This window comes from Rhamphochromis sp. 'chilingali', assembly GCF_963969265.1.
Source record: "Rhamphochromis sp. 'chilingali' genome assembly, chromosome: 1".
Taxonomy (NCBI): domain Eukaryota; kingdom Metazoa; phylum Chordata; class Actinopteri; order Cichliformes; family Cichlidae; genus Rhamphochromis; species Rhamphochromis sp. 'chilingali'.
The window spans coordinates 65,312,497-65,338,561 of NC_137929.1; the positions used below are offsets into that span (position 1 = coordinate 65,312,497).

General features: G+C 41.1%; 3 protein-coding genes across 4 annotated transcripts in view; all 3 read right to left on the reverse strand.

Moving 5' to 3' along the window:
* The window catches only part of LOC308405286 (butyrophilin-like protein 2), a 78,031-nt gene that overhangs the window by 28,239 nt on the left and 23,727 nt on the right, over positions 1–26,065 (reverse strand). The window contains exon 6 of one of the 2 annotated variants that reach the window (XM_080895805.1): positions 22,718–22,936. The exons of the other annotated variant lie outside the window; for it this stretch is intronic. Within the exon in view, the coding sequence (XP_080751931.1) occupies positions 22,845–22,936 (92 nt within the window). The 3' untranslated portion in view covers positions 22,718–22,844. Of the gene's footprint in view, positions 1–22,717; positions 22,937–26,065 lie in introns of those variants that run through there. 2 annotated transcript variants of the gene reach the window in all.
* Positions 5,959–18,261, reverse strand: LOC308400505 (uncharacterized protein; the record flags this gene model as incomplete). The annotated part of the gene is made up of 6 exons (XM_080888250.1): positions 18,087–18,261; positions 10,823–10,940; positions 10,117–10,362; positions 8,306–8,656; positions 6,354–6,436; positions 5,959–6,030 (listed from the first exon to the last, which is right to left on the reverse strand). The coding sequence occupies exons 3-6, from the start codon at positions 10,151–10,153 to the stop codon at positions 5,959–5,961; spliced, it is 543 nt and encodes a 180-aa protein (XP_080744376.1). The 5' UTR covers positions 10,154–10,362; positions 10,823–10,940; positions 18,087–18,261.
* On the reverse strand, positions 13,861–15,462 carry LOC308405416 (nuclear factor 7, brain-like; the record flags this gene model as incomplete). The annotated part of the gene is made up of 2 exons (XM_080896049.1): positions 14,060–15,462; positions 13,861–13,930 (listed from the first exon to the last, which is right to left on the reverse strand). The coding sequence occupies exons 1-2, from the start codon at positions 15,427–15,429 to the stop codon at positions 13,861–13,863; spliced, it is 1,440 nt and encodes a 479-aa protein (XP_080752175.1). The 5' UTR covers positions 15,430–15,462.

Consider the following 26,065-nt stretch of genomic DNA (forward strand, 5'->3'; position numbering starts at 1 on the left):
TAAACGTCTCGCAGCCCCTTGGCGCGCGCGCTCACAACAATGACTGAGCGTAATTGTGCGGACATATTTTACCTCCACAAACAGCTGAGACGTGGTTTGGATACATGTGGCAAAAAAGTGCCCCAAGAGTGAGGTGTTGTGGCCATACTTTCCCAACCTTGAGACCTCAGAATTAGGGAGACAATCAAAAGGGCTGTTTGGGGGGATAAATATATTTTACAGGGTTTATTTATCGGGTAAAATACGTTAAATGTCACTGTTATTATTGGCCGGCCTATTATTGGCCGGCGGGGGTGTCCAGAGGCTGCTTCCACCTGAGGACCCGCCCTTCAGGGTCTAAAGAAAGCCGCGTAGTACGTCACGAGCTCCCTCGGTGGAGTGAAACTCAGCCGTCTGCTCCTTGCTATCTAAAATATAACCGGGCACTGCCGTAAACTCTCGACCGTCTCACACTTCTGTTTAATTAGTTTTCTGTTTGACGTTTATTCAGCTGTGTGAAAACCCCGGAGGAATCCACCCGAGGGATTAATAAAGTTAAATTTAATCTAATAACTTTAATCTCAGCCAAACCGATTTACTCACGAACAAACGAAACACTGAAAAAGCCAAACAATAACATTTATAAGTTATCAAAGTGACTCATATATCATGTTTAACCCGAGTAGCGAAAGACCGCGGGGGTTTGAAGACGATGTGTCGGCTCAGATATTTGAAGTTTACACAGCTACATTCTCACCTGAAAATATGTTAAAAGTTCTTTTTTTTGCGACCCAGAAAGAGAAATAAGAGTAATATTAAAACTAAGTAGCTGCAGCCATTGTTGGAAACTGGAATTGGCTCAGCCACGCTATGAACTCTGCAATATGGTTTTTCAATTTTGTTGTCCAGGTGGAAATTCGGGAGAATGGTGGCTCCGGGATTCTCCCGGAAAAATCGGGAGGGTTGGCATGTTTGGTTGTGGCAACATGTCAAACACCTCAAAGTAAATCATATCACAGAATATGAGGCGCGTATGTTGAGACGAATCGCGTCTCTCTAGTTTTTTTTATTTCTATATGATGAACTCTGCATTATTAAGTGATAAGAACAAGTAATCTGATGTCCTGTAATCATTATGATGCTATAATTTGAGATACAATAAATAAAATACGATTTTTTTGTATAAAGTAGGGGAGACCGGGGATAGTTGTAATGTGGGTCAGTTGTAACACTTCCAATTTCTCCAATCAGGGCTAAGTTTCAAATGATGTGACTCATCCTGTGCATGCCCAACTCAGTTCTGCTATCACATGTGAAAAATCAGCACATTTTGTTAAACACAGACAATTTAACACCAAAAAAAGTAATTTGTATACCAAAAAGTAATTTTTTCTACTTTATTTCAATTTCTAATAGCATTATCTGCTTTGCAGTTAAACTCATCAAACTTAAATTATGTTATTTGTATGTCTATGGGGATATATTCTGTGTAGGTCTTTAGTGCTAATGTTTTAGCCGTTGGCTGTAATGTTAGCTAGTTCATGGCTATAGGAGTCTGGGTCAGTTGTAACAGCAACAGTCTGGGTTAGTTGTAACAATAATGCAGATGTTACAGCTTACCACACTATTACTTTAACTTATATTAAACAAGTTGGGGCAACGACATCAGCAGAGAGAGGTTCACTGGTCGCATTTGTATATGTGGTTAATGCCATTGGCAACACAATTCCTCCACTGTTTGTGTTCCCACACATACATTATGCAGACCACTGTGTCAGAGATGGACCAGTAGGAAGTACTGGTAGTGGAAATAAATCAGGATGGGTGCAAGAAACAGATTTCCTCATCTTTCTGAAGCACTTTGCAAACCACACCAAGGTAAGCCATGATAAAAAGTAATGGAATTGCGATGCTGGTGAACAACTACATTTTTCCAGCTTCATTGTTATGTTCAAAATTGGTGCAAGAGTTGTAGGTTATAATGCCCACTGAGCCAATGAGGCCAAACTCAAGGAAGACCAACCAAAATTAATGAAATATTCAGTTGCAGAAAATTCCATAATTTGTCTTTTTTGGGGGGTTGGAATATGTTCAAAAGCTAGATTTCTGCATTCTGTCACACACACACATAGCTGCATAAATGGATGTAAGTGCATTCATGTGTTGAATAAACAAAGATTACATGTTAATGTTTTGTTAGTACCCTTATTTCATTGTGTTACATTTCACCCCAGGATATGTTACAACTAACCCAGACTATGGGGTTAATTGTAACATTTCACTCTTTGTGTTTGAGGCCATACCATGCAATGGGTAATTGTGCTGCAGAGAAAATAGCTGCACTATTTAATAGCCGAGACATGTAAATACTTTGCATTACATTTTGAATCCACTACCTTAAAAGAGCTTCAATTTACAGACAGAAATGTCAAAAATGTTACAACTATCCCCGGTCTCCCCTACTTGGTATCGGATAGGAAAGGAAATCAGTGGTATCGCACATCACTAACTTTCACTGGCATATGTATTATCTGAGGGAGCTGCACTGCTCAAACACCTCTTATCTCCAAACTAAACTCTCAGCGCCCTGAACTTGTTTATTGATTAAACTTACGATAAAACATTACAAATACACTTACTCAGCAGTGGCGTGTTGTAATGCAGTGTATCGCCGCATGGTGGCGTCTCTTGTGTCATGACTGGTAGGTCACCCTCGTTTTTATTCTTCTTCGTTGTGTACGTGTCACACAGTGGAAATTTGTGTTTTTATGTTTTATCAATCTGTGTGTTGGTACATAGTGTTGATTTTATTTGCATGATTTTATTGTGATATTTATATTGCATGTTTGTTTATATTTATACAGCATGGTTTTATCCTCATATTTATATTATGTGTGTTAATGTTGTACCATGTTCCTTTAATTCACTGGACTAAACAGACAATTGTAGGCACCTGTGAGGTGGGGGCGTTCCCCAAGGTGGCCTATCAGCCGCCAGGTTGACCTGTTAAAGGGGATAGCGAGCGCAGAGACAAAGAGAGGAGTGACGCACGAAAGGTGAGCAGGAGAAAAAGGAACGCGTGCAAGCCCGCACGTGTGTGGAAGGAACTGCTGCCTGACTGTGGGGTGCCGCGAGTCGTTCGGCGATCCAGTCCCAACGCAGGAGCAGCAACAGTGGGTGGCGATGGCCGCAATGCACAACAGGGCAGGGATTCCCTTCTGCCTGCATCTGACGGTGAGACGAGGGAGTCCGTGTTCAGGTGTGGAGTGGGGCGGGACTGTGCGGCGACGCGCTGTCAGGAGGAGACAGGTCTGCGAAAGGAGCCTCCTCCCTGGTCTGCTGCTGGCGAGTTTTACCATACCGGAAGAGAAGTTCCTCTCCTGTCTCTTTCAGATAAGGACCCTTCGCCCATGTGTGGCTGGACTGTGGGATTATGGGACTATGGGAGGGTAATCTTAGCATATGGAAAACATGTTTTAGCCTTGTTTTAATAGTGTATAGTTATTTCTGCCAGCAGGGTTTTTAGCGGGTTGCAAACACTATTCTTATTGTATACGGGGAATTTTAACTTGTATTTGTGACTCTGGCTGTGTTTTCTTATGAAAATAAAGGGTGTTTGAAGCCAGCTTAGTTTCTGTGCCCTGAGCGCTGACCCGCTCACTCCCCTTTCTGCTTGTATGTATAAAGAGGTGGTGGTGAAGATTTAGGTCCACCAGTCATAGCGGCTACATACGCGGACTAGTGTGCTCTCGTGTGTGGTAGAGCTGGTGCTTTTATTTTTGATATTTGAAATAAATGAGTACTTGTGGAAAGTTAGAAGTTGTTGCTCATTCGCTATCCACCTGCACACATCTGCAGCTGGCGTCGTCTCCACCGCATGTTACAAAGTGTGACTTTCACCAGGTAACGTGGACATTTTTCCTGAATCAGCAGTTGGCGTGTTCAGGTAAAATGAGGGTTCAGAGCTTATCGCTGGTGTCATGAGGAAAATGTCGGCTCATTATTTACCTCATTACCATCAAATGATTCAGATGCACCAAACTATGAAAAACATTGGATTACAGGAAAACTCGATGCATGCTCAATAACCCAGGTAAAGAAATCCCACAAATGATTTCTGATCATCTGGACGCAGTAATTTCAGTTTCACATTCTGCAATTCTTCCTGATGTTCATGAACCACAAAAATGCTTTAAAATTTTAGCCATCAAAAAATCATTTATTGGGATTTATTTAAGAAGAATAGTGCATGTTTGTAAGCATCCTTATAAAAATATATGTCAAACATGTTGAGTGCTTATTCACATAGTCCTGCCTGTAGCGATTTGTGAAATGTCCATAGACGAACTCAAAACAACACAAAGTGGGCATGAAACACTACACTACATGTATTAAGGCTGATTTACATCATGGAGCCTTGCTCTAAAAAACTTAGATTTATCGCTCTCTGTAAAGCATAGCGTGGATTTAATAAATAAGTGTTTAAAAGATGTTTAGTCTCAGTACAGAATGTGATGTGCTCTATAAACCCTAACATTACAGCCAACAGGATGCAGATGACACCCAGCTCTATCTGTCCATGAAGCCAGATAACACACACCAATTAGCTAAACTGCAGGAATGTCATAAAGACCTGGATGGCCGCTAACTTTCTGCTTCTTAATTCAGATAAAACTGAGGTTATTGTACTTGGCCCTGAAAATCTTAGAAATATGGTATCTAATCAGATTCTTACTCTGGATGGCATTACCTTGGCCTCCAGTAACGCTGTGAGGAACCTTGGAGTCATTTTTGACCAGGACATGTCCTTCAACGCTCATATTAAACAAATATGTAAGACTGCTTTCTTCCATTTGTGCAACATCTTTAAAGTTAGAAATATCCTGTCTCAGAGTGATGCTGAAAAACTAGTTCATGCATTTATTAGTTCCAGGCTGGACGACTGTAATTCATTATTGTCCTGCTCCTCACATACAAGGTCTTAAATAATCAGGCCCCATCTTATCTTAATGACCTTGTAGTACCATATCACCCTATTAGAGCACTTCGCTCTCGCTCTGCAGGCCTACTTGTTGTTCCTAGAGTATTTAAAAGTAGAATGGGAGGGAGAGCCTTCAGTTTTCAGGCCCCTCTTCTGTGGAACCAGCTTCCAGTTTGGATTCGGGAGACAGACACTATCTCTACTTTTGAGATTAAGCTTCAAACTTTCCTTTTTGCTAAAGCATATAGTTAGGGCTGGACCAGGTGACCCTGAATCCTCCCTTAGTTATGCTGCAATAGACTTAGGCTGCCGGGGGATTCCCATGATGCATTGAGTTTTTCCTTTCCAGTCACCCTTCTCACTCACTATGTGTTAATAGACCTCTCTGCATTGAATCATACCTGTTATTAACCTCTGTCTGTCTTCCACAGCATGTCTTTATCTTGTCTTCCTTCTCTCACCCCAACCGGTCGCAGCAGATGGCCCCGCCCCTCCCTGAGCCTGGTTCTGCCGGAGGTTTCATCCTGTTAAAAGGGAGTTTTTCCTTCCCACTGTCACTAAAGTGCTTGCTCATAGGGGGTCATATGATTGTTGGGTTTTTCTCTGTATCTATTATAGGTTATACTGTACAATATAAAGCGCACTGAGGCGACTTTTGTTGGGATTTGGCGCTATATAAATAAAATTGAATTGAATTGAATGTGATCATGTGGTTGTAGGAACGCTCCTCTTCCTCAGAGGATCCACCTGTGCTTCCTCTCCTCTCTCCTCCACCTGTTACAGTGAGGGAACGTCCTCCATGATGGAGGAGCTGCTGGAAAGTGCTGAGAGTTTCCTCCAGAGTGAGACCTCTGTCACAGTTCAGAGGATCTACGGCAGCAGAGACCTTCATGGACACTAAAAGTCTCAAACACACAACAACAACATCACACTGACTCCACTCTGACATCACTGATCAATAATCAAAGAACACACAGATCAAACTGATTGATCAGCCATCAGAGGAGTCGGATCAATGGAGCTGCTTCTGTTCCTGATGTCCCCTGTTTGATCCTGGACCTGAACTCTCCCTGCAGAGGAGACACAAGACAGTCAGAGACAGACACACACACACAAACACACACACACACACACACACACACACACACAAACATTTGACTTTGAGCAGCACAGTTTTGTATCTGTAGATCTGTGTGCTGTCCACTTCACATCTGTATTCTCCACTGTCTCTCTCTGTGGGCTGTTTCAGGGTCAGACTGAGGTCTCCAGTTTTCAGCAGGTCTTCATTCATCTGTATTCGGTCCACATAAACTTGGTCCTGTTTGTCAGGCTGGTCAGAGCCGTTTTGATACACATAAACGGTCCTAAATGGTTCATAGTGTCTCCACTCTACTTTAGCATCTTCAGGCAGGTTTTCTGTATTTATAAAGGGCAGCTGGACAGACTCCACCCCCTCCTCCACCTCCACCTGACAGACTGAGAGGACAACAAACACAACATGACAGACAGCAGCAGGTTTCAGAGTTGCAAGAGTGCTCAAGGACGTCCTACCATTTATTAATCATATTTGAATCATATCTATCTAATAGTCACTCATTTGTTCATGCAAAGTTTCACAGGGTTCAGTCCCAGGACCAGTTCTATTAACACATGCTTCCCTTAGACAGTTTCATCAGAAGACATAGCATACATTTTCACGGCTATGCAGATGACACCCAGCTCTATGAAGCCAGATAACACACACCAATTAGAAAAACTGCAGGAATGTCTAAAAGACATAAAGATCTGGATGGCCGCTAACTTTCTGCTTAGGTTACTGTACTTCTTGGAAATATGTTACTCACCAGCTTACTCTGTAAGACTAGTACCATTTAATTTAATTGGTATTGAAGTTGTTTGAAATTATTTTTGATCAAATCAAAATGAATTGCTGACCAGGTTTGAGAGCCGATTATGTAATATGCAGTTTGTTTGTAACAGATCTTAGAGGCACGCGCTAAGGACAGGGGAACCTCCAGAATTTTTCCATAGGGGTGAATATTTATGGGGGCCACAAAAATATTTTTCAAGATTTCTGAAAAACTTCAGGACTGAAGTTTTAAGTGCATATCATTGTTTTATATGTGAAACTTTCTGCCATGAGGGGATTATTATGGAAACCCAGCTCCAGAGACTGTAATCCCAGCTTCCACCCACCATCTAGACACACCTCACCTGTCATCTCTGGCTCCACATCCTTACAACTGTGCCCCATCTCCACTTTAGTCTCTGGTAAAGAGGGTGTGCTGGCTTAACCTGTGGCCAGCCACCCTCTCACCAGACCAATAGCCAGGCTGCCCTCTGTCTCCTTCCGCACCCTTGCACCAATTCACCAGCTTCTTTCATAGACAGCCCAAGGCTACAGGTGGGCCCTGTCTGTGCTAACATCAGCAGGTGCTCAGGGTGAGGAACAGAAACAGGATATGAGCCCTGTGTAGCCCCAGCAGGAGCAATCAGAGATCCCTGAGAAACCTGTGTAACCTGAGAATCAGGTGCATCTAGGTCCAAGCTAGTAACAGATTTTGTCTGCTGACGCTGGGTCCCTGGTGTCAGCTTTTGCCCTGGTCAACACAAAAACTTTTTTTGGTCTTGCCCTGCCCAAGTCTCTGCTTGCAAGCCCTGCTTGTCAGAGGAGACAGCATGACCAAATGAGGGTACCGATCTGTCTAAACCCAATCCCGAGGGTCCTCGGTCGCCTGAGCCTGGGTGTCCTGGACCATCTCGAGGTGAAAAGAAGAAATGGCAATTCATACACAAAATATTTTGCCCCCTGTTTTTGTGGTTAAATCTGCTGATAAGTATTCAAAATTAATGAAAGCATATGTATTTTATTCAGTTGGAGGTCTTCCAGTACCAAATCCTGGTGTTTGATGGAAAGCAGTTCACCTACAGTATAAACAGACCATAACCATGATAATAACCAACCAGCTGTGCTTTCCAAGGATGGATGCATGATGTGCAATGTAAATGCTTTTAGCTCTCTAAGAGTGTAGGTTATTATCAGGTGTTTGGAAAAGAAATAAAAAGCAAAAAACAACAACCCCACCAAAACAAAGCAAAGCAAAATCTAAATCAATTCAGTGGCCAAACCACAAATAATATGAGAAAGTAACATGATGCATTATAGCAGTATATTTTTGTGCAGTTGATATTTTATACCTTTTAATGAGTGAAAATAACGTAAACCAGAAAAGCTAATTCATTCAGTACAGTGTGAAATTCTTTTTTTAATAATAACTGTATTAAATCCCTGTATTTTCTCATAAATGTGGTAAGCAGTTGTTTTTTAAATAATCAGTTGCTGACCTTTGACCTTTAGCTGCACATCTCTCTGTCCTGTTTCTTCTTTCCCATCACTGATGGAGCAGGTGTAGACGCCGCTGTCAATCAGGTCTGGTATTCTCAGAGTGAGGCTGAAGTCTGAAGTCTCCAGAGCATCAGGCCTCATTGATGTGCGCCCGCTGTAGCGGAGGTTCTGCTTTTTGAGATCATCACCTTCTTCTCGTCGCAGGTGGACAAACGTGGGACTGAGATCACTGCGAGTCCACATCACTGTGGGATTTTTCTCAGGAATAATACCAGAGTACTGACAGGGCAGCAGAACAGACTTTGCCTCCTCATACACCTCCACCACCACAGCCAGGGCATGCTGTGAAACTGTAAGGACACACAAGCAGAAAGACAAATTAACAGCATGCTTTGAGTTTGTGTCAGCATCCACGTGCTGGAATGCAGGTTACCTTATCTGCAACTTCTACACTCAGTCTATCCATGTAATCTAAATTTAATCAGATTGAAATCAAAGAAATTATTTTAAAGAGAAAGTGCTGCATTCTCTGAGGGACCTTTGAAAGGGACCAGAATTTTCATGCAGTGTTGGTGTAATGATGGCAGCATATGACCAACCACAAAAATGAACAGGACTTTCTACAGCAGGGTTCATGAAAACTAATCTACGAAGCCAATTTTGGAAAAATCTGAAGGTCTGCAGCTTAAGTTACCACAGAAACAAGTGGAGCTCCTTCACATAACGCACAACGGAGGGTTAAACTCTGCCCAAGATCCTAATCCTGCTTCTCCTGATCAACAAAACGTTAAGCAGAGAATAAAAATTTAGTGTGAAAAGATTCGGTTTCTCTCTCTCCTGGTTTGTTTAACAGTTTTTGATGTAAATGTCTGAGTGAAGCGACGTTCAACGTTCACTCTGAGCTCTGAAGTCTGAGATGCCACTCAGATGACCACTGTGCAAGGAGAAAAAATAAAAAAATAAATATCCTGTTGAATCAGAAATGTGTAATTAAACAGCTGAAAAGGTCAAAAGTAATGATCAAACAGTTCAGCTGTAACAGCTGCTGCACAGAAACCCTTAAAGCTGATGTGCAATTCATGCACAAAACATTATTAGTGAAATGTACAGGTGGTCCTGGCACAAATACAAACACAAGCAAACCAAACAACTGCCTCTTAAATTGTATTACAAATAAACACAGTTTGCAGAAGTCTACGAGGACAAAGCTTCTTTTCTAAACGTGGCAGTACAGGTCACATGACTTCTGGAACAATGTCCTTTGGAGGAAGCGCACCAGCAAATCTACATGTCTGAATCTCTGAAGGAGAAAAGAATCAAGATTTTGCAATGGGTCAGTCAAAGTCCAGACCATAACCCAACTGAAATGCTGTGGTGGAACTAAGAGAGAGCTTTGCATAAACAAATGTCCAAAAACCTCAATGAACTGAAGCAATGTTGTACAGCAGAGTGGGCCAACAGTTCTTTTTACAGGGATGATTAGAAATAACTATATCACAGGTGTTTGACAAAGTTTATATATACAGATCAGGCTGAATGAAACAGCTACCAACAAGAGTGTGCGAGAGTCCAAGTGCTGTGTATTCTGATCTGTGTGCTTTGACTGGAAAACCAGTTGTAACATGAGCTCATCTGAAAGGCACCAAGAAGAATCCAGAGATTTGAAAGTTGCTGCTTTGGATTGTTAGTTTGATCTGAATCAGAATCCAGTGTTTGATGGAAATCTCCTCCTGCTGCACTTCAACACATTAAAGAGAGAGAGATGAAAGAAAAGCTGATGATGAGAGCAGAGAGAGGAAGGTGTACTTACCGTGCAGGAGGATCACAAACACCACAAACATCTTCATGTTCCTGTCAAACTCAGAGACTCTTTAAAAGCCCTTCAGGACATCAGCTCACAGCAGCTTCACTTTCCTCTGCTGATCATCTACTGACACTCTCACACTGCTCACACTGACACTGTGAACCACACAAAGTTTCACACTTCAGTGAGGGAGGACGTCTGTTGCTCAGATCATTCCAACAGAAACTTTAACCTCGATCAGATCGGGGCAGACTGTGAGGAAAGTGAGGAAAAGCAGGAGAAACAAGCTCATTAAATAAGAGACATCAGACAAAGGTCATTTACACTGAAGTCAGATCCAACTTTATGAAGAAGCCAGCAATAAAATCTGAATCGTGTGGAGGAAAAATCTAATTTGAATGAATTTTGGTGTTTGAGCTAAAATATTTTCCCTTCACTGAGTTTACAGTTAGAGTCCATACAATAAATACTCATAATAATAATACTGTATATGAGTGTTTTACAGGACTAACACTGTGAGTTCAGCTGCTGCCACCAACTTTTATGACATGTCACATTATCCTGTAAAACACACTCTTATCTCTTTATCAATAAAATGAACCGAACTTTGACCTTTAGGATGTTTATCCTTTGCACTACTAAACCTAAGGTCTGCAGCCAGACTGGATGAATAATAACAGAAGCAGAGGACGAGGATGAATACAGGACTTACCTCATTTGTGCATTTAACCTGAAACTTTGTGTCCACATTAGACACTGAGGGCGGCTCTGAGGCCCATTCATTAAGGATCCATCAATTTTCAACAAACTGAAAGTGGTTCAGACTACATCTGAAAAGAAGTTATGAAGATTATTAATTCAATTCTATTTTTCTTAAACAAAGGAAAAAAACACAGCCAGAAAGAATAAACACATCAGTAAACTTCAAATAAAGACATTAAAAAAGGAATGAAGGACTTGTGATGTTCCTGTTGGTCTCGCTAAATGGTCAAAATAATGAAGGCTGTTCTTTCTGAGCCCAGGACAAAGAATCCTAGAAAAACAGGAAGTGATGAGTTCTAAATGAAAGTCAAACAGTCTGAATGTGTGATGGCGATGTTGAGATTAGCTCTATTTAAAAAAACAAACTGTATCCGTAAAATGAGAGAACAAAAAAAGACTGCACAGGTCTGCACTAGTGGAGAGGTTAAACTGCACACAGAAAGATGTTCACACGTCGCAACAGAAGCTGCATTTCCTCTTAATATGAGTGTTTAAAAAAGAAAACCACTCAATAAAAGGAAAGTCGCTCTGCGTTGTGGTTCTAATAGTTTTCTTCCCCCTAAAACTCTTCAACCTTGATGACATGTTGCATCTACTTTGAGGTTTAGAAACAAATCTTTGGTGCTCAGATAATCAGCTTTTAGCCTCAAATTAAGACAAAGCAAAAAGTTTTGTGTAGGACTTTAGCTCTGACCAGTAAGCTTGTACTTTAAAAAACAAACAAACTAGTCTTTTTTTTTTAATTTGGCAGAGTTTAAAAGAGTAAATTTTGCTTGTCCCTGTACAAATCACTTTCTATATTTTGAAAGTACAGTGGTATTCATATCATATGCTATCTGCTTAGCAGGTTAATTAATTAAATTGACAGAAAAGGGGTTCTGTAAACTGTGCATATGCTACAAGCTGATTAGCTGACAAGTGGAACAGCTGTGTGTTTGTTTCAAGGTGACCAGCAGCTGACTCCACCCAAAGGAAGTGACCTCACACCTGTTTTATTCATTGAAACAGGATGATGAAAAGCTGTGAGCGAGCGTTTTGAGATGTAAACACTCACTCAAGAAGAAAAAAACTGGATCAGACTAAAAGTTAGCCAGTTGTTTTTATTTTCACTTATTTACAGGATGGCTCATTTCAATAAAATCAATATGAAACAGTAGAAGATGGAAACCTGCCAGATTTGAGCTAAACTGCTCATTTCCATGTGTCGTCCATGGGCAGGTCACATGACTCTATCCAACATACAAAGACACACAAGAAAAGCCAGAGAAACAAAGACAAATCCAAACAATCCATCATACTGAGTCAAAGTGATCACAGGTCTGCTTGTTGGAAATTACATTAAACGTTACACAAAGAACAAAAAAGAACTAAACTTCATAAAAACTTCACAAATGATGCTTTAAATGAAAAATAAATCCCTGTAAATAATTCAACAGGTCACATGTTAGAACCACCTTAACTAAACTCTGTAGCCGCTCACTGTGGTTTGTCCCAGCAGCTCTTAGGAAACAAACTGCTAACTTCAGTGTCAGCACACACTGTTAGTAAACTATGCAACACTGAATTCAGGTTTCAGTTGTGTTAAGTTGTGAAGTTGTGATGAAAGTCTTCTTACTGACACAGGTAGGATGGTCAGGCGTCCTCTGTTCCTTCACCGTTCATGAACTGTCACTTATAAAATGCTGCCAAACATCAACTACACTCAATAACTAAACGTGTGCAGGTTAAAGTGATGGACGCCCAGATCTGCACTCCAAATACAAACAGACTAAAGGTGTTTCCTCCAGAAACAAAGACAATATTTACAAAGGTCTCACAGGTAAATTGTGAGCGATCACAGCAGCATCTCATCCTGACTAACAGCTTTTAGATGCAGGGAGAGCGTCGTGGTTCAGAGGTGGTTCAGCAGATGATGAAGGCCTTTCTGTTGCATTGTGTAGTGCTGTGGAGGCCATGATGGTCGACTGGGTCTGCTTCTACTGAACTCACAAACACTTCTGAGGTATTTACACCTGAAGCCTCATTGAATGTGAGTCAGAAACAAACGGCTCAGCTGTGATTAATGGATGTTTCCCTGCATTTCTATTTTCACACACTTTATTTCTTACAGCAGGAAAACTGAACAGAATGTATGTAAGAGGTCAGAGTGAGGATGACGTCACTTAATACAGGAAATACATGTTTGTCTGTTTTGATGATGAAGGACTTCTTCAGCTCTGTAAACAGCTACACTTGAGAGGACAGAGGTGATTTCATGGATCAATAACAATGTGTTTATCAGCTTTCATCATCGCAGTGCAGACATGACGTCAGATCTATCAGAGTGAAGGCCGTCTCTCTGATGACGTCACAGAGCAGAGTCCTTCTGTCCAATAAAGGATCTCAGATCAGCTGCTGCCATCTTGTGGCCACAGTTGGTTACTGTCTCTGAAAGTTGTCTCATGTTTCCTGTTGTCCTGCTAACAAAGGCTGGAGCTCATCATGCTGAGAGGGCAGCAGCATTTTGTGGCTCTTCACACATGTTCATTATATTCTGATGATCCTGGATGGAGACAAACTACAGATAAGTGTGTTCAGCCCAACTAGTTTATCTCATTACAGCAGTTTGATGTTTCCCTTTGAATCCCCCTGAAGATCCTGACAGTGAAGCACGTACATAATACTCCAGCCTTTCAACTCTGAGCTTATTTAGTTCTATTAATACACTGAAATCTCATTTGTGTCATGAAGAAAGTCTTTAATCAAACAGAATTCAAAGATCAGAAACATTTCATATATGGAGTTAAACATGAATCATTGTTTCAACAACATATTTATTGTTGTCATAAACAGACAAGAAGACAACAACAAACTGCTCCTCCCATTCAACACATGTCAGTCCATATCCCAGCAAACTAAATCATCTCCATTTACACATCAAATAGAAACATGAATCACTTGTAATGATTAGAAACTTGATAGAACTTCAAATCTAGTTTGGGGAGTCATTCAGTGAGAAACAGTGAAATGATTTTCCATGTGAAAAGGTGGACAGCAGAAACAGAAAGAAAGAGTGAAACTAAAAGAGAAACAAAGAGCTTTGGAACAACGAGGCAGCAGGAGGACAGCTGCAGTTTAACAGCTTCAACTCACTGACAGGAAACAACATTAGAAACATCATCATCCTCAACTCATCTGCTGCACTGACACTGACACCTTCAATGGACACACCTTCACTTCATCACCAGTGTTAATGTATGGAAACATCCTGTGAGTGAAAGTGTGTGTGAAGGTGTGTATGTGTGTGTTAGTATCAGGATCAGAGAACGACAGCTTTCCTCTGTTCCAGTCCAGATTCACTCTGATCCTCTGGAGCTTCTTCTCTACTGAGAAATCAGTGCGAGGAGCTGATGGTGAGCGTGTGTAGTATTCACCTTCATAGAACCCTATTCTCCATAATCCAGACCATATGCTTCCCTTCCTCTGCACAGACTCTGCTAACACACCCAGTCTCCACCATCTACTGTCTCCAACTTCAACATCCCAGCTGTGAGTCCCTGAGTTAAAGCCCTCAGAGCCCAGGACAGAGTAGAAACGATCAAACCTCTCTGGATTATCAGGAAGCTGCTGCCTCTCTCCTCCTCGTCTCACACTGGTCAGATCTTCAGACAGGATGAGTTTTGGATGAGCAGTGTTTGGGTCCAGAATGAGAGGAGTGTAGGAGACCACGTCCTTCATGTTGTTCCAGATGTTGAAGGTCAGGTTGCCCAGGTGTTTGGCCTGGTCTATCAGAGCTCCTGAGGGCAGCTGTGGATCATCCAGCAGGGGGCAGCGCTGGACTCTTTCCACTGCAGCCTTGTAGTTGTGCAGGAATGAGACGTCTTCAGCTCTCAGCTCCTCCTCTGTGGCTCTGACTGTGTCTGAAAGAGCTGCTATCTCTCTGCTCAGAGCCTCCATCTTCTCCTTCATCATCCCACTCTTCTGCTCCTCTTCCTCCCTCAGTGCAGCCAGCCTGGCCTCCTCTTCCTCTGCTAGAAACTGCTGAAGCTTCTTAAACTGCTCCTTAATCTGCCTCTCTGTGTGTCGGGCCTGGACCTTAATGTGTTCTGCTGTTTGATCAAACTTCACTTGAACTTCTTCACAAACCTTTAACTTCTTCTTTAAGGGCTCCAGAGTTTCCTGAAGTTCCTTCTTGTGTTGTTGTGCAGCTTCATCGATGGGTCTGAATCTGTGATTGGTGTGTTTTTCTGAGTCTCTGCAGACGACACACACTGGCTGCTGATGGTCCAGACAGAAGAGTTTGAGTTTCTCAGAGTGCAGACTGCAGAGATCCTCTGAAGCTCTCTGATCTCTCTCTTGTAAGAACGACTCACACAGGTTCTTTAAAGCCAGATTTAAAGGTGGTTCTTCCTTTGAAGATCTTCTGTTACAAACTGGACACTCATGTGTTGGTCTCTCTTTCCACCATCTCTTCAGACACTCTTTACAGAAGCTGTGGCTACATGACAGAAGAACAGGATCTCTGAAGACCTCCTGACAGACCGGACAGCAGAGATCCTCCTCTGATCTGGAAGCCATTGAGTCTGTGAGTGAAGCTGAAAACAGCAGACAGGAAGTACAGTCAGTCCTGGCTCCCCTCCCTCCTCTACCACCTTCACTGAAACTTGCTTTGAGTCGTGTTTCTGCTCAAACTCACATTCAGTGTGTGGAGCGTCAGCAGCTTGAAGCAGCAGTGTTGGAGTTTTCCACTTTTCTCTCCTGTAGCTGGACTCACTCAGAGGAAGCTGCTAGTTTGGTCTGAGCTCAGTCTGATCGTCTGTGCGTCTCTCTTTACTGAAGAAGAAAAACATCCTGTTTCCTGGTTTTGTTGCATGTAAGTGATGTGAGGGGAGGAGAACAATGTTGCTTTACCTGTAGCCTAGGTGTGCTTCATTCCAGAGTTAGACCTTCATCCTGCCAGCAGCTCAAAAGCTATAAAACAGGTTTTCCTCCATTCCAGCTGCACATGTCACAGCATTACTCTTAATTTTAATTACTTTTGTAGAATCTATTTAGACTTTGAAGCAAAACTATCAGATTTCTCACATAACTAAAAGATTTAATTTATTTATCAGTAATCATCAGTGCACCTAACTCACCAATTCTGGGTAAAACACACTGCTAACCTCAGTAAGGGCCAGTCAAACACCCTTTACCTCAGGTCACAAATAAGTACAGTATCAAAGTTCTGTGAGTGATGAGACATTCTGTAAGATTTTAGGATGGATTTCTTCATTTTAGCCCTGATTTAGATTTTGCTGTATTTCCAAATCTTAGACATAATGGAGGATTTCGGAACATAAAACTTACCAGAAAGTGATTATCATCAACAGTTTGGTTGCTGATGTCATAGCTAAATTTAACCTAAAATAGATGTGACACCAGTAAAAACAGCCAAAAAACTATGCTTGACACTTGTATCTTTTAGGGACTTTTCTAACACAAATATCTGCTTTAACTTAAATGAGGACCACGAATGTCCTTTGGAAACTGGTAAATACAATGAACTCTTTGACTAAACATCTGCTTGTTTTAAGGTACGCTTCATGATTTCAAGATTTATTTCTTTTCTCTTGGACAACAACAAACTGCTCCTCCCTACTGTTGACTCTGTTTGATGAACTCTAGTGTAATAACTTAAAGCTGTGGAGGAAACATGTGGCGCAGTAATGTGGGTTCTGCCTCAAAGAACAAAAGAAAAGACAAAAAGACAACACAGCAGTGGTCAAAATGTTAACACTGAAGCTTCACAGAAACCAGACTCAAGAAACCAGTGAGTGGTTTCTGGTGGAGATTTTATTGATTGTGTTTTATATTTTGTCCATATTAACTAGAAGCATGTTTGTATTTTCATTTTGGATTATTTGGACGTGAGGCAAAATCCAGCTGTGAGGGTTGTGCAGCTGAAAGTGAAACCATGAATAAAATGAGCAGAATTGTCTTTGTTCAGATGTGACTTTTGGCTACACACACTAACCGTGACGTCACCTAAACCTCCAGTACTGAGGCCATTTACGTGAAAAGGGAAAGACCATCTCTGAATCAAGGAGGGGGCCTAAGGGTACATCTGTCACCATCTTACAATGCTGTGATTGCAGCCATTCCCCAACTCTCTGTGAAAGGTACTCATGGCCATTGATCAGTGGTTGTTGATTAATGGTCATGATAATTTGCATAATTAAGATTAAGGAACTGACCTCCCAGCCCATTGTTCCTTCAGCAGGCTGGTTTCAGTCATTATGCAAACATACTCTTTATAAGATTTGGGGAAACCTGCAGTCAGCTGAGACTGAAGAAGTCACTTGGATGAGTAATGAAACGTTTCTCCCACAAAACGCTACGTCCAGATGAACAGAATCAACTTCTGGAGATGTTATTAAGAATCTACATTTTGTATAAAAATATTCTTATCTTTATTTTTTCAGTGTGGAATCTATATAAAAACCATAGAGGCTCTCACTGTTTGCAGGTTGATGGACATTCACTGTTTTTTTGTTTGTTTTTTTACTTGATCCTGGTAAGAAGTGGATCACTTCATATCATTGGGAACTCAGTTAAACCGGATAGGACTTCACTAAACTTCTAATCCTGCCTCTCAGGGCCACTCAGACCTGACATAAATCTCTTCATTACATGGTGAACACACAGATTTCCACAGACAAGTTACATTTAGCATTTTATTGAACTGTAACAGGATCAACTGTTGAACCATCAGGTCTCCAGCTGCCCGTGTGCACAAAGACTAGAATAAAGGTTTAGTTTTAAGTCTGAACCAGTTGAATCTTATCAGTGTCTAACTGCTTCTAATGGGCACAGTTTATTTTGCATATGTATAAATGTTTCTACACTGACGTAGGCAGACTACAAATGACTCATGAAGCTAATTAAAGCTAATGCGTGAAGAGTTAAAGAGAAATTGAAGTAATCGCTCCGGTTGAAACTGCACAGTACAACACTGTAACCAAACATGTGAACAAACTAAACTTAATGAACAAAGAGCTAAACAGAAACATGGTAAACTATGAAAGATTTTGATAAAGTACGTAGTTATTGAAACTTCCAGCAGTCATATTGTTTGATCTGAATCAGAATCCAGTGTTTGATGGAAATCTCCTCCTGCTGCACTTCAACACATTAAAGAGAGAGAGATGAAAGAAAAGCTGATGATGAGAGCAGAGAGAGGAAGGTGTACTTACCGTGCAGGAGGATCACAAACACCACAAACATCTTCATGTTCCTGTCAAACTCAGAGACTCTTTAAAAGCCCTTCAGGACATCAGCTCACAGCAGCTTCACTTTCCTCTGCTGATCATCTACTGACACTCTCACACTGCTTCACTGTCACAGCTCAGAGTTCAGCTTCACACTTTGTTAAAGCACATCTGTGGAATGAAGTCTGACCGGCCACAGATCAGACGTTTGTGAGAACGGAGGCAGTGATTTGCTGGTTCACCTGTGGGGGCGTGGCTAACAGAAAAGTGGATGAACAGGATGGAAAGTATGAGGAAACTGCACTCCTCCTCTTATCAGATAAGTTTGTTGGTGTTCTTTTACTAAAATGAAAGAGACTTAGTTTCATCACACTTTACTTTTAGCCTAATTAGCAGAAGTTAATATTCAGAAGATTGTATTTATAAATATCTGAAACACTGCATGTGTGAAAAGAGAGGGAGAAAACTGTGAGCTCAGATATTTGCTGATCTTTAAAGTTCAAAATGAGGAATTATTCACCAGGTGGCCTTTATGACAGGAGAGGAGTTTGGATTCAGCAGCTTTGAGCCTGATACTGAGGTGGAGAAACTCCAACATACCTGATAACCTGTGGAGTGGGAAAAGGAGTACTACAGTACATTTCACCCTGCCCACATACTACATACATACCGTGGCCCAGCGCTGGATACACGGCCACAGGCAGGTTTCTATGTTTTGTCCTGGTTTGGAGACAGCATGCTGGCGTCTGAGCAGAGGAGGCCTGAGGCAAACTCCTCAACACCAAGTTAGCTGCCCATCATTGAGGTCATGTTGCTGTTTCAGGGCTTCATCTGGATTCCTGCTGATTTAAAGTCTCTGTGGGTTCATGTGAAATAAAGATCTGACATGATAACCTGGTGTTATGTGGCCTGAACCAACAATCCAGCAGAGGTCAGGTAAGCAGGGCACTGTGGCAGCCGTCACTCCTGAAGTGGACTCTAAACAGCTCCGTGTGGACTGTGATAAACCAGTATTCAGAGCTTCTAACGACACAAACAGAAGTCTGCATTATGGATCTGCTGCTTTCACAGGACAACAGCAGAGAGCTGCACAGCAGGATTATTCTGAGGCCTCGAGGATCACACAGGAAAACAGGACATGATTTATGTAAGTATGGGGGAAAGCTCAGTGTGGTCATCACCAGGCACCACTGATAATATTCTTATTATACAAAGAAAATGACTTCAGTAAAAGCAAATATAACTCTCAATTATTAAACATAAGATGTTAGTTTTAACTGATGAGGTTTCAGTGAATGTAGTGGGATTTATTTATTTTTATATGCAGCACAAACTGTTCTAATCCAATTTATCTTGTTAAATCGGTGTAGAGGAGGAAGATGTTTTTGTCTGTGTGCAAACAAATTCACATTTTAATGTTGTTTCTGCAGGCTCTGAGGCATTTAGTGAATCAAAGGACAGAAACAAAGCGTAGACATACATGCCAAAGTTTCTGTCAAACGTTTTAAATTGGTCCTAATTTTAATTCTCTGTGACGTTATGAAGTTTAAAAAGTCTTAAATCAAACTTTCCTGAAGCCCACATTCAGCCCCAAACACATCAGAAGCATCAGAAACACCACAGAAGAAGAAGAACACTGATCAAATGAAACCTTACAAAGTTTTTATTTCACAGTTTATAAAATTACAAAAATGTAAAAATATCAGATTTGGCCTCATCTGTAGTCCCTGTGCAGACCAACCAATAAATGAAGAGAAACAGTAAACGGCTCACACTGAGTGGAGCTGGTCACAGGTCAGTTTGAGACAAACACCTTTAATACTTTAGAACTATGAAAAGGTTTTATGACTAAAGTGAAGGCACACTTACATTAATGTGATGCTGCAGATATTCTTTAAAACAGGTATTTTTCCAAGTTAGTTTAAAAAACAATCTCTCTATCAGCATAAAAATGTAAAACATAATCAATAATAAATAAATAATCTCAACTGCTGTAAATAGCATGAAGAACCTGTGATGTTTCCTACAGAGTCAGTGGAACATAATGAGGCAGGTTGTGCATGGAAAGAAGGAGGAAGAAAACGTTGGGGTCCAAGGAAAGCTGATAATAAGAGAGATCTTCTGGTGATAATAGCAACAGTGTGTCAAACGATGATTAAAAGGAAGAGGCAGCATCATCCAACACAAAGTCAGAGTCTCAAGGTGACTGAAGCCAGACCAGCATCTGTAGAGGCCACATCTATGGCTCCACATTTATATTCAGCTCTGTCAGCGAACTGAAGTTACACAATTTTAGCACTCTATCATCAGGAGCGTTATCTTTAGTGGACATGCTGCCAGTGGTAGAATGGAGAAAATCCCATCACTCACCAGTTGTCAGAGACTACAGTGAGGTGCAAAGAATCCCAGAAAAAGAGAAAAAGTACAAGTGGATACAGCAACATGAGATTTCAGAACAAAACAGAAGAGATAGAAGAAGCCAGAAGAAGAACCACAGTGGATCTGTGGGAATGAGAGTGAATGGGAGATTTTCTGGGACAGTAAAAGAAGGAGAAAACTGATGACTTAGAGATAGAAAGCTCAGAAAGAGAGTACTGTTACTATTGATTTCAGGAGTCAGACGAAGATGAAGAGAAGAGATTCACCCTATCACAAGAATAATTCACAAGATTTTAGACACAGATGGAACAAACTTGGAGCTTTCCTCCAAAGGTACTGATGTCACCAAGAATTGCATCGTCTGGCCAGCCTGTGTACGTGCCATCTGTCCATCATGATATGGACTAGTTGCTAAACTCCACCTCTGACAGGAGCTTCAGATTCAGCTGTGAGGGTGAGGCAGCTTCAGGCTGAAAGAAAGTGAAACTATGAATGAAATGTTCAGCATCGTCTTTGTTCAGATGTGATTTTTGGCTACAGACACTAAGTGAGACGTCACCTAAACCTTAAGTGCTGATAAGAGAAAGAAAAACCAAAAGCTGGATTCACAGATGTTTTATTCTTAGTTTTTTTGTTTCACAGGTTAAACAAACAACTTTTTAAATGTAAAAATTCATTTGGAACGATATTTGTTCAGTAATATTAATAACTGTTAGTTTGATTGGTTGAAGTCATTGTTCAGAAGAAGTATGTATGTGTGAATATCTCAAAAACATTGGTCTACAAAGAATTGTGCAATATTCATATTCCACAGTTGAAAACAAAATATCATGTCTGTTTATGTGACCGTGTATTCACAGCCAGTGTCAGACTTAACAGATATCAGCATCACAGCTCACAGATGAATTCTTGACTACAACAGCAGCTGGTGTCGCGGTCTCGGACGTTTTTGCAGCAGCAACACCAGCAGAGTTAAATCCTCTGACAGCAACAAGAAACAAAAGAGATAAAAATGACAGTGAAACTATCTTATATAAAGTAAATCAATAAAAGGAGGAATCAAATAGAAATATTTGTATATGTAGTTTTTCACTATGGACTGTGTGTATAAAGCTACAGAGGCTCTCACTGATTGCAGATTGATGGAGCTTCACTGTTTTCCAGAGAACAGTTGTTTCCACAACACCTTGAAAAAACCTCACTGAACTTCAAATCCTGCCTCTTGTACCAGCCTCTCAGGTCCACTCAGACCTGAAGTAAATGTCTTTATCACACCGTGAGCACACGGCTCCACAGGGAAAAGGACACCAAAACACACCAACTGCACATTGACCCAAGCACTTCACATAGATTATAAAGAAGTATAACAGGAACGCCTGTCGGACCATCAGGTCTCCAGTTGCCCGTGTCCACAGAGATTGTAGTAAAGGTTGAGTTCAGGAGATTTTCTCTCTGCACATTAAGTTTCTTCAAACAGTTCTTTCTGTAAATGTCAGTAAAAAGTACTTCAGCATTTAGATGCAGTGTTGAAGTCTTTGTCACGGTGTGAGCCGTATAGACCCAAAACAGATACAACATGGGCACCAGATGTGTGTGTCAGGTATTTATTAGTGAAAAAGTGAAAAACGTGAATACTCACTGGTGTGGAGTTCAGTTGCTATATACAGGTGGAGTGAAACAGTGACTAAGTGTAGGCAGTGATAACAATGATCACATGGGAATTAACTACACAAGTATACTTGGGACTGGGGTAATATGTACAAGGGTAAGGCAGAAATACACAGTGAACTGGATTTACTATGGCGCACACTTGGCAAAGATTACTGCTTTGATGTTACTCTGGTGAAGACTGTGATTGTGAGCAAAGTTTTTACTTCACAGTTTATCATTATAAAAATACAAAATGTAAAAAATATCAGTCTTGACCTCTGTGTGCAGATCCAACTAATAAACAAAGAGAAATAATCAACAGCTCACACTGAGTGAAGCTGGTCACAGGTCAGTTTGAGACAAACAACTTTAATACGTTGACACCATGATTGTGACTGAAGTGAAGGCACGTTTACATTAATGTGATGCTGCAGATATTTTTTTTAAACGGGTATTTTTCCAAGTTAGTTTTAAAAAAAAATCTCTCTATCGGCATAAAAATGCAAAACATAATCAATAATAAATAAATAATCTCAAGTGCTGTAAATAAAATGAAAGTGCTGAGAGTTTCCTCCAGAGTGAGACCTCTGTCACAGTTCAGAGGATCTACGGCAGCAGAGACCTTCATGGACACTAAAAGTCTCAAACACACAACAACAACATCACACTGACTCCACTCTGACATCACTGATCAATAATCAAAGAACACACAGATCAAACTGATTGATCAGCCATCAGAGGAGTCGGATCAATGGAGCTGCTTCTGTTCCTGATGTCCCCTGTTTGATCCTGGACCTGAACTCTCCCTGCAGAGGAGACACAACACAGTCAGAGACACACACACACACACACACACACACACACACACACACACACACACACACAAACCTTTGACTTTGAGCAGCACAGTTTTGTATCTGTAGATCTGTGTGCTGTCCACTTCACATCTGTATTCTCCACTGTCTCTCTCTGTGGGCTGTTTCAGGGTCAGACTGAGGTCTCCAGTTTTCAGCAGGTCTTCATTCATCTGTATTTGGTCCACATAAACTTGGTCCTGTTTGTCAGGCTGGTCAGAGCCGTTTTGATACACATAAACGGTCCTGAATGGTTCATAGTGTCTCCACTCTACTTTAGCATCTTCAGGCAGGTTTTCTGTGGTTTTGAATGGCAGCTGGACAGACTCCGCCCCCTGCTCCACCTCTACCTGACAGACTGAGAGGAAAACAAACACAACATGAGCTGACAGAGACAGCAGCAGCAGGATTTCACAGTTGTAGAGAAAGCTGGAGTACAGAAGCACAGTAGAACATAACAGAGGACAGAAATCTAAAAGATAAAGCAGCTTTAGAGCTGATTGAGTGATTGGGTGGGGGCGAGGGTCATCTGCCGTGACCAGTTTGGGTGAGTGGAGGAAGACAGGACATAAGTCATGTTTGACTTTTTTGATTTGTATGTACGACACTGACCTCTGACTTTCAGCTCCACTTGTTTCTTCATCAGGATCTTTCTATACCAGTTGTAGACAGTACAGGTGTAGATGCCACTGTCCCAGTCTGTGGGGTATTTTAGTGTTAAAGTAAGATCTCCAGCTTTGATGAGACCTTCATTCATCTCTGTTCGGTGTCTGTAAAAACGATGCTGTAATTCATTAAGGTCAGAGGTGTTGTGATACACCTGGACCTTCCTGTTGTCCTTATCTGTCCACTCCACTTTAGCTCCGTCAGGCAGATCAGGTTCGATACTAAAGGGAAGCTCGACAGAATCCTCTCCTGAATGCACCTCTTTCTGGTGAACTGAGGGGACATCAAAGAACAACATGAGCTGGTTAGACAGCAACAGCACTGAACACAGTTTTTTCCTGGATAAAGGGAAATATTATGGATATCCCAAAAAGTTGATTCTGTTCATCTGGATGTAGAATTTTCAGTGGGAGAAATGTTTTGTAACTAATCCAAGTGTCAGCTGACTGCAGGTTTCCCCAATCTTATAAACAGTACATTTGCATAATGACTGAAACCAGATCACTGAAGGAACAATGGGCTGGAGGTCAGTTTATGATCCCTGATATGCATAATCATGACGATTGGCAAAGACTATGAGTACCATTCACAGAGATTTGGGGAATGGCTGCAATCACAGCATTGTAAGATGGCAAAAGATGTACCCTTAGGCCCCTCCTCGATTCAGAGATGGTCTTTCCCTTTTCACATAAATAGCCTCCTTGACTCTGCGCTCAAACCAGCGTTCCTCCCTGTCCAGGATGTGTACATTCTCATCATAGAAAGAATTCAATTAAATTTTAACAACAACTGTTGCCTCAAGGTGCTTTATATTGTAAGGTAGACCCTACAATAATACATACAGAGAAAAACCCAACAATCATATGACCCCCTATGAGCAAGCGCATTGGCAACAGCGGGAAGGAAAAACTCCCTTTTAACAGGAAGAAACCTCTGGCAGAACCAGGCTCAGGGAGGGGCGGAAACAGGATAAAGACATGCTGTGGAAGAAAGAAAGACATTAATAACCAGAGTAACGCGTTACTTGTAACGCATTACTGTAATCGGATTACTTTTTTCAAGTAACGAGTAAAGTAAGGGATTACTAATGCAAAAACGGCAATTAGATTACCGTTACTTTCCCGTAGGAACGCTGCGTTACTGTGTTACTAAAACCGTGATTTTTTGTGAGAATGTTTCACGACAGTGACGTAAGCAAGTGCGCCGTTAGTGACAACAGCTGTGTGCAGATCAACAGTGGATCACATATCGATTGTGGGAGAGAGTATGAGCGTGCAGCGTTTAAAGTGTGGAAGTACTGACCTTACTTTGAGTTTGCTTCCATAAAAAGTGACAAAAACATTAGCGTCCATCGTGCGTGGGAAGAAAACTTCTTTTTACAGCGAAAAAAAACCCTAAACTTCCGAGCAAGCACCGAGTAGCTACGACGTAATGGGAAACTCACAGAGAAACTCGCGGATTCTTCAACTGACCGCGGCACACCTGCACCAGGGTAAACCTCTGCCTACTCTACTCCTGCTTTACAGGTGAAAATAGAGCAACAGGACCGCTGAGTCTTTGACTTTATTTATTTTCTGCTGTGTTTTACTTGCATCTATTTGAAAGAGTGAGTGTAAACACAAAAAATATTTTATTTTATGTGCTGGAATGTGCAGAAAATAGGTTTAAATGTTAAACTAATTTATTCAAGTCAGAGAATGTTTCATATAATTAAATTTTTGCTTGATGCATAAAGTTAAAAGATTAAAACTAATAAAACAAATTTTAAAAAGGGACTTTTCCATTTGATTACATTTTGTATGATGGATTATGTAGAAAAAGTAGAATTGGGCTGAAAGACCTATCGCTTTATCACCTATTCAGGTTGTAAATTGTGTTTTTAAAAAGTAACTATGTAACTAAGTAATTGATTACTTTTGAAAATAAGTAATCAGTAAAGTAACGGGATTACTTTTTTGGGGAAGTAATCAGTAATTAGTTACTGATTACTTTTTTCAAGTAACTTGACCAACACTGTTAATAACAGGTATGTTTAAATGCAGAGAGTTCTATTAACACATAGTGAGTGAAGAAGAAACACTCAGTGCATCATGGGAATCCCCCGGCAGCCTACATCTATTGCAGCATAACTAAGGGAGGATTCAGGGTCACCTGGTCCAGCCCTAACTATATGCTTTAGCAAAAAGGAAAGTTTGAAGCCTAATCTTAAAAGTAGAGATAGTGTCTGTCTCCTGAATCCAAACTGGAAGCTGGTTCCACAGAAGAGGGGCCTGAAAACTGAAATTTCTGGACATACCAAAATTCACGGATCACTTGAACTGTGGTACAGGGAAGCAGAAGAACAGCACATCAAGAAGGCCCTGAGTAAATGTGGTTATTCCAGCTGGACATTTGTCAAAGATGGGAAGACACCTA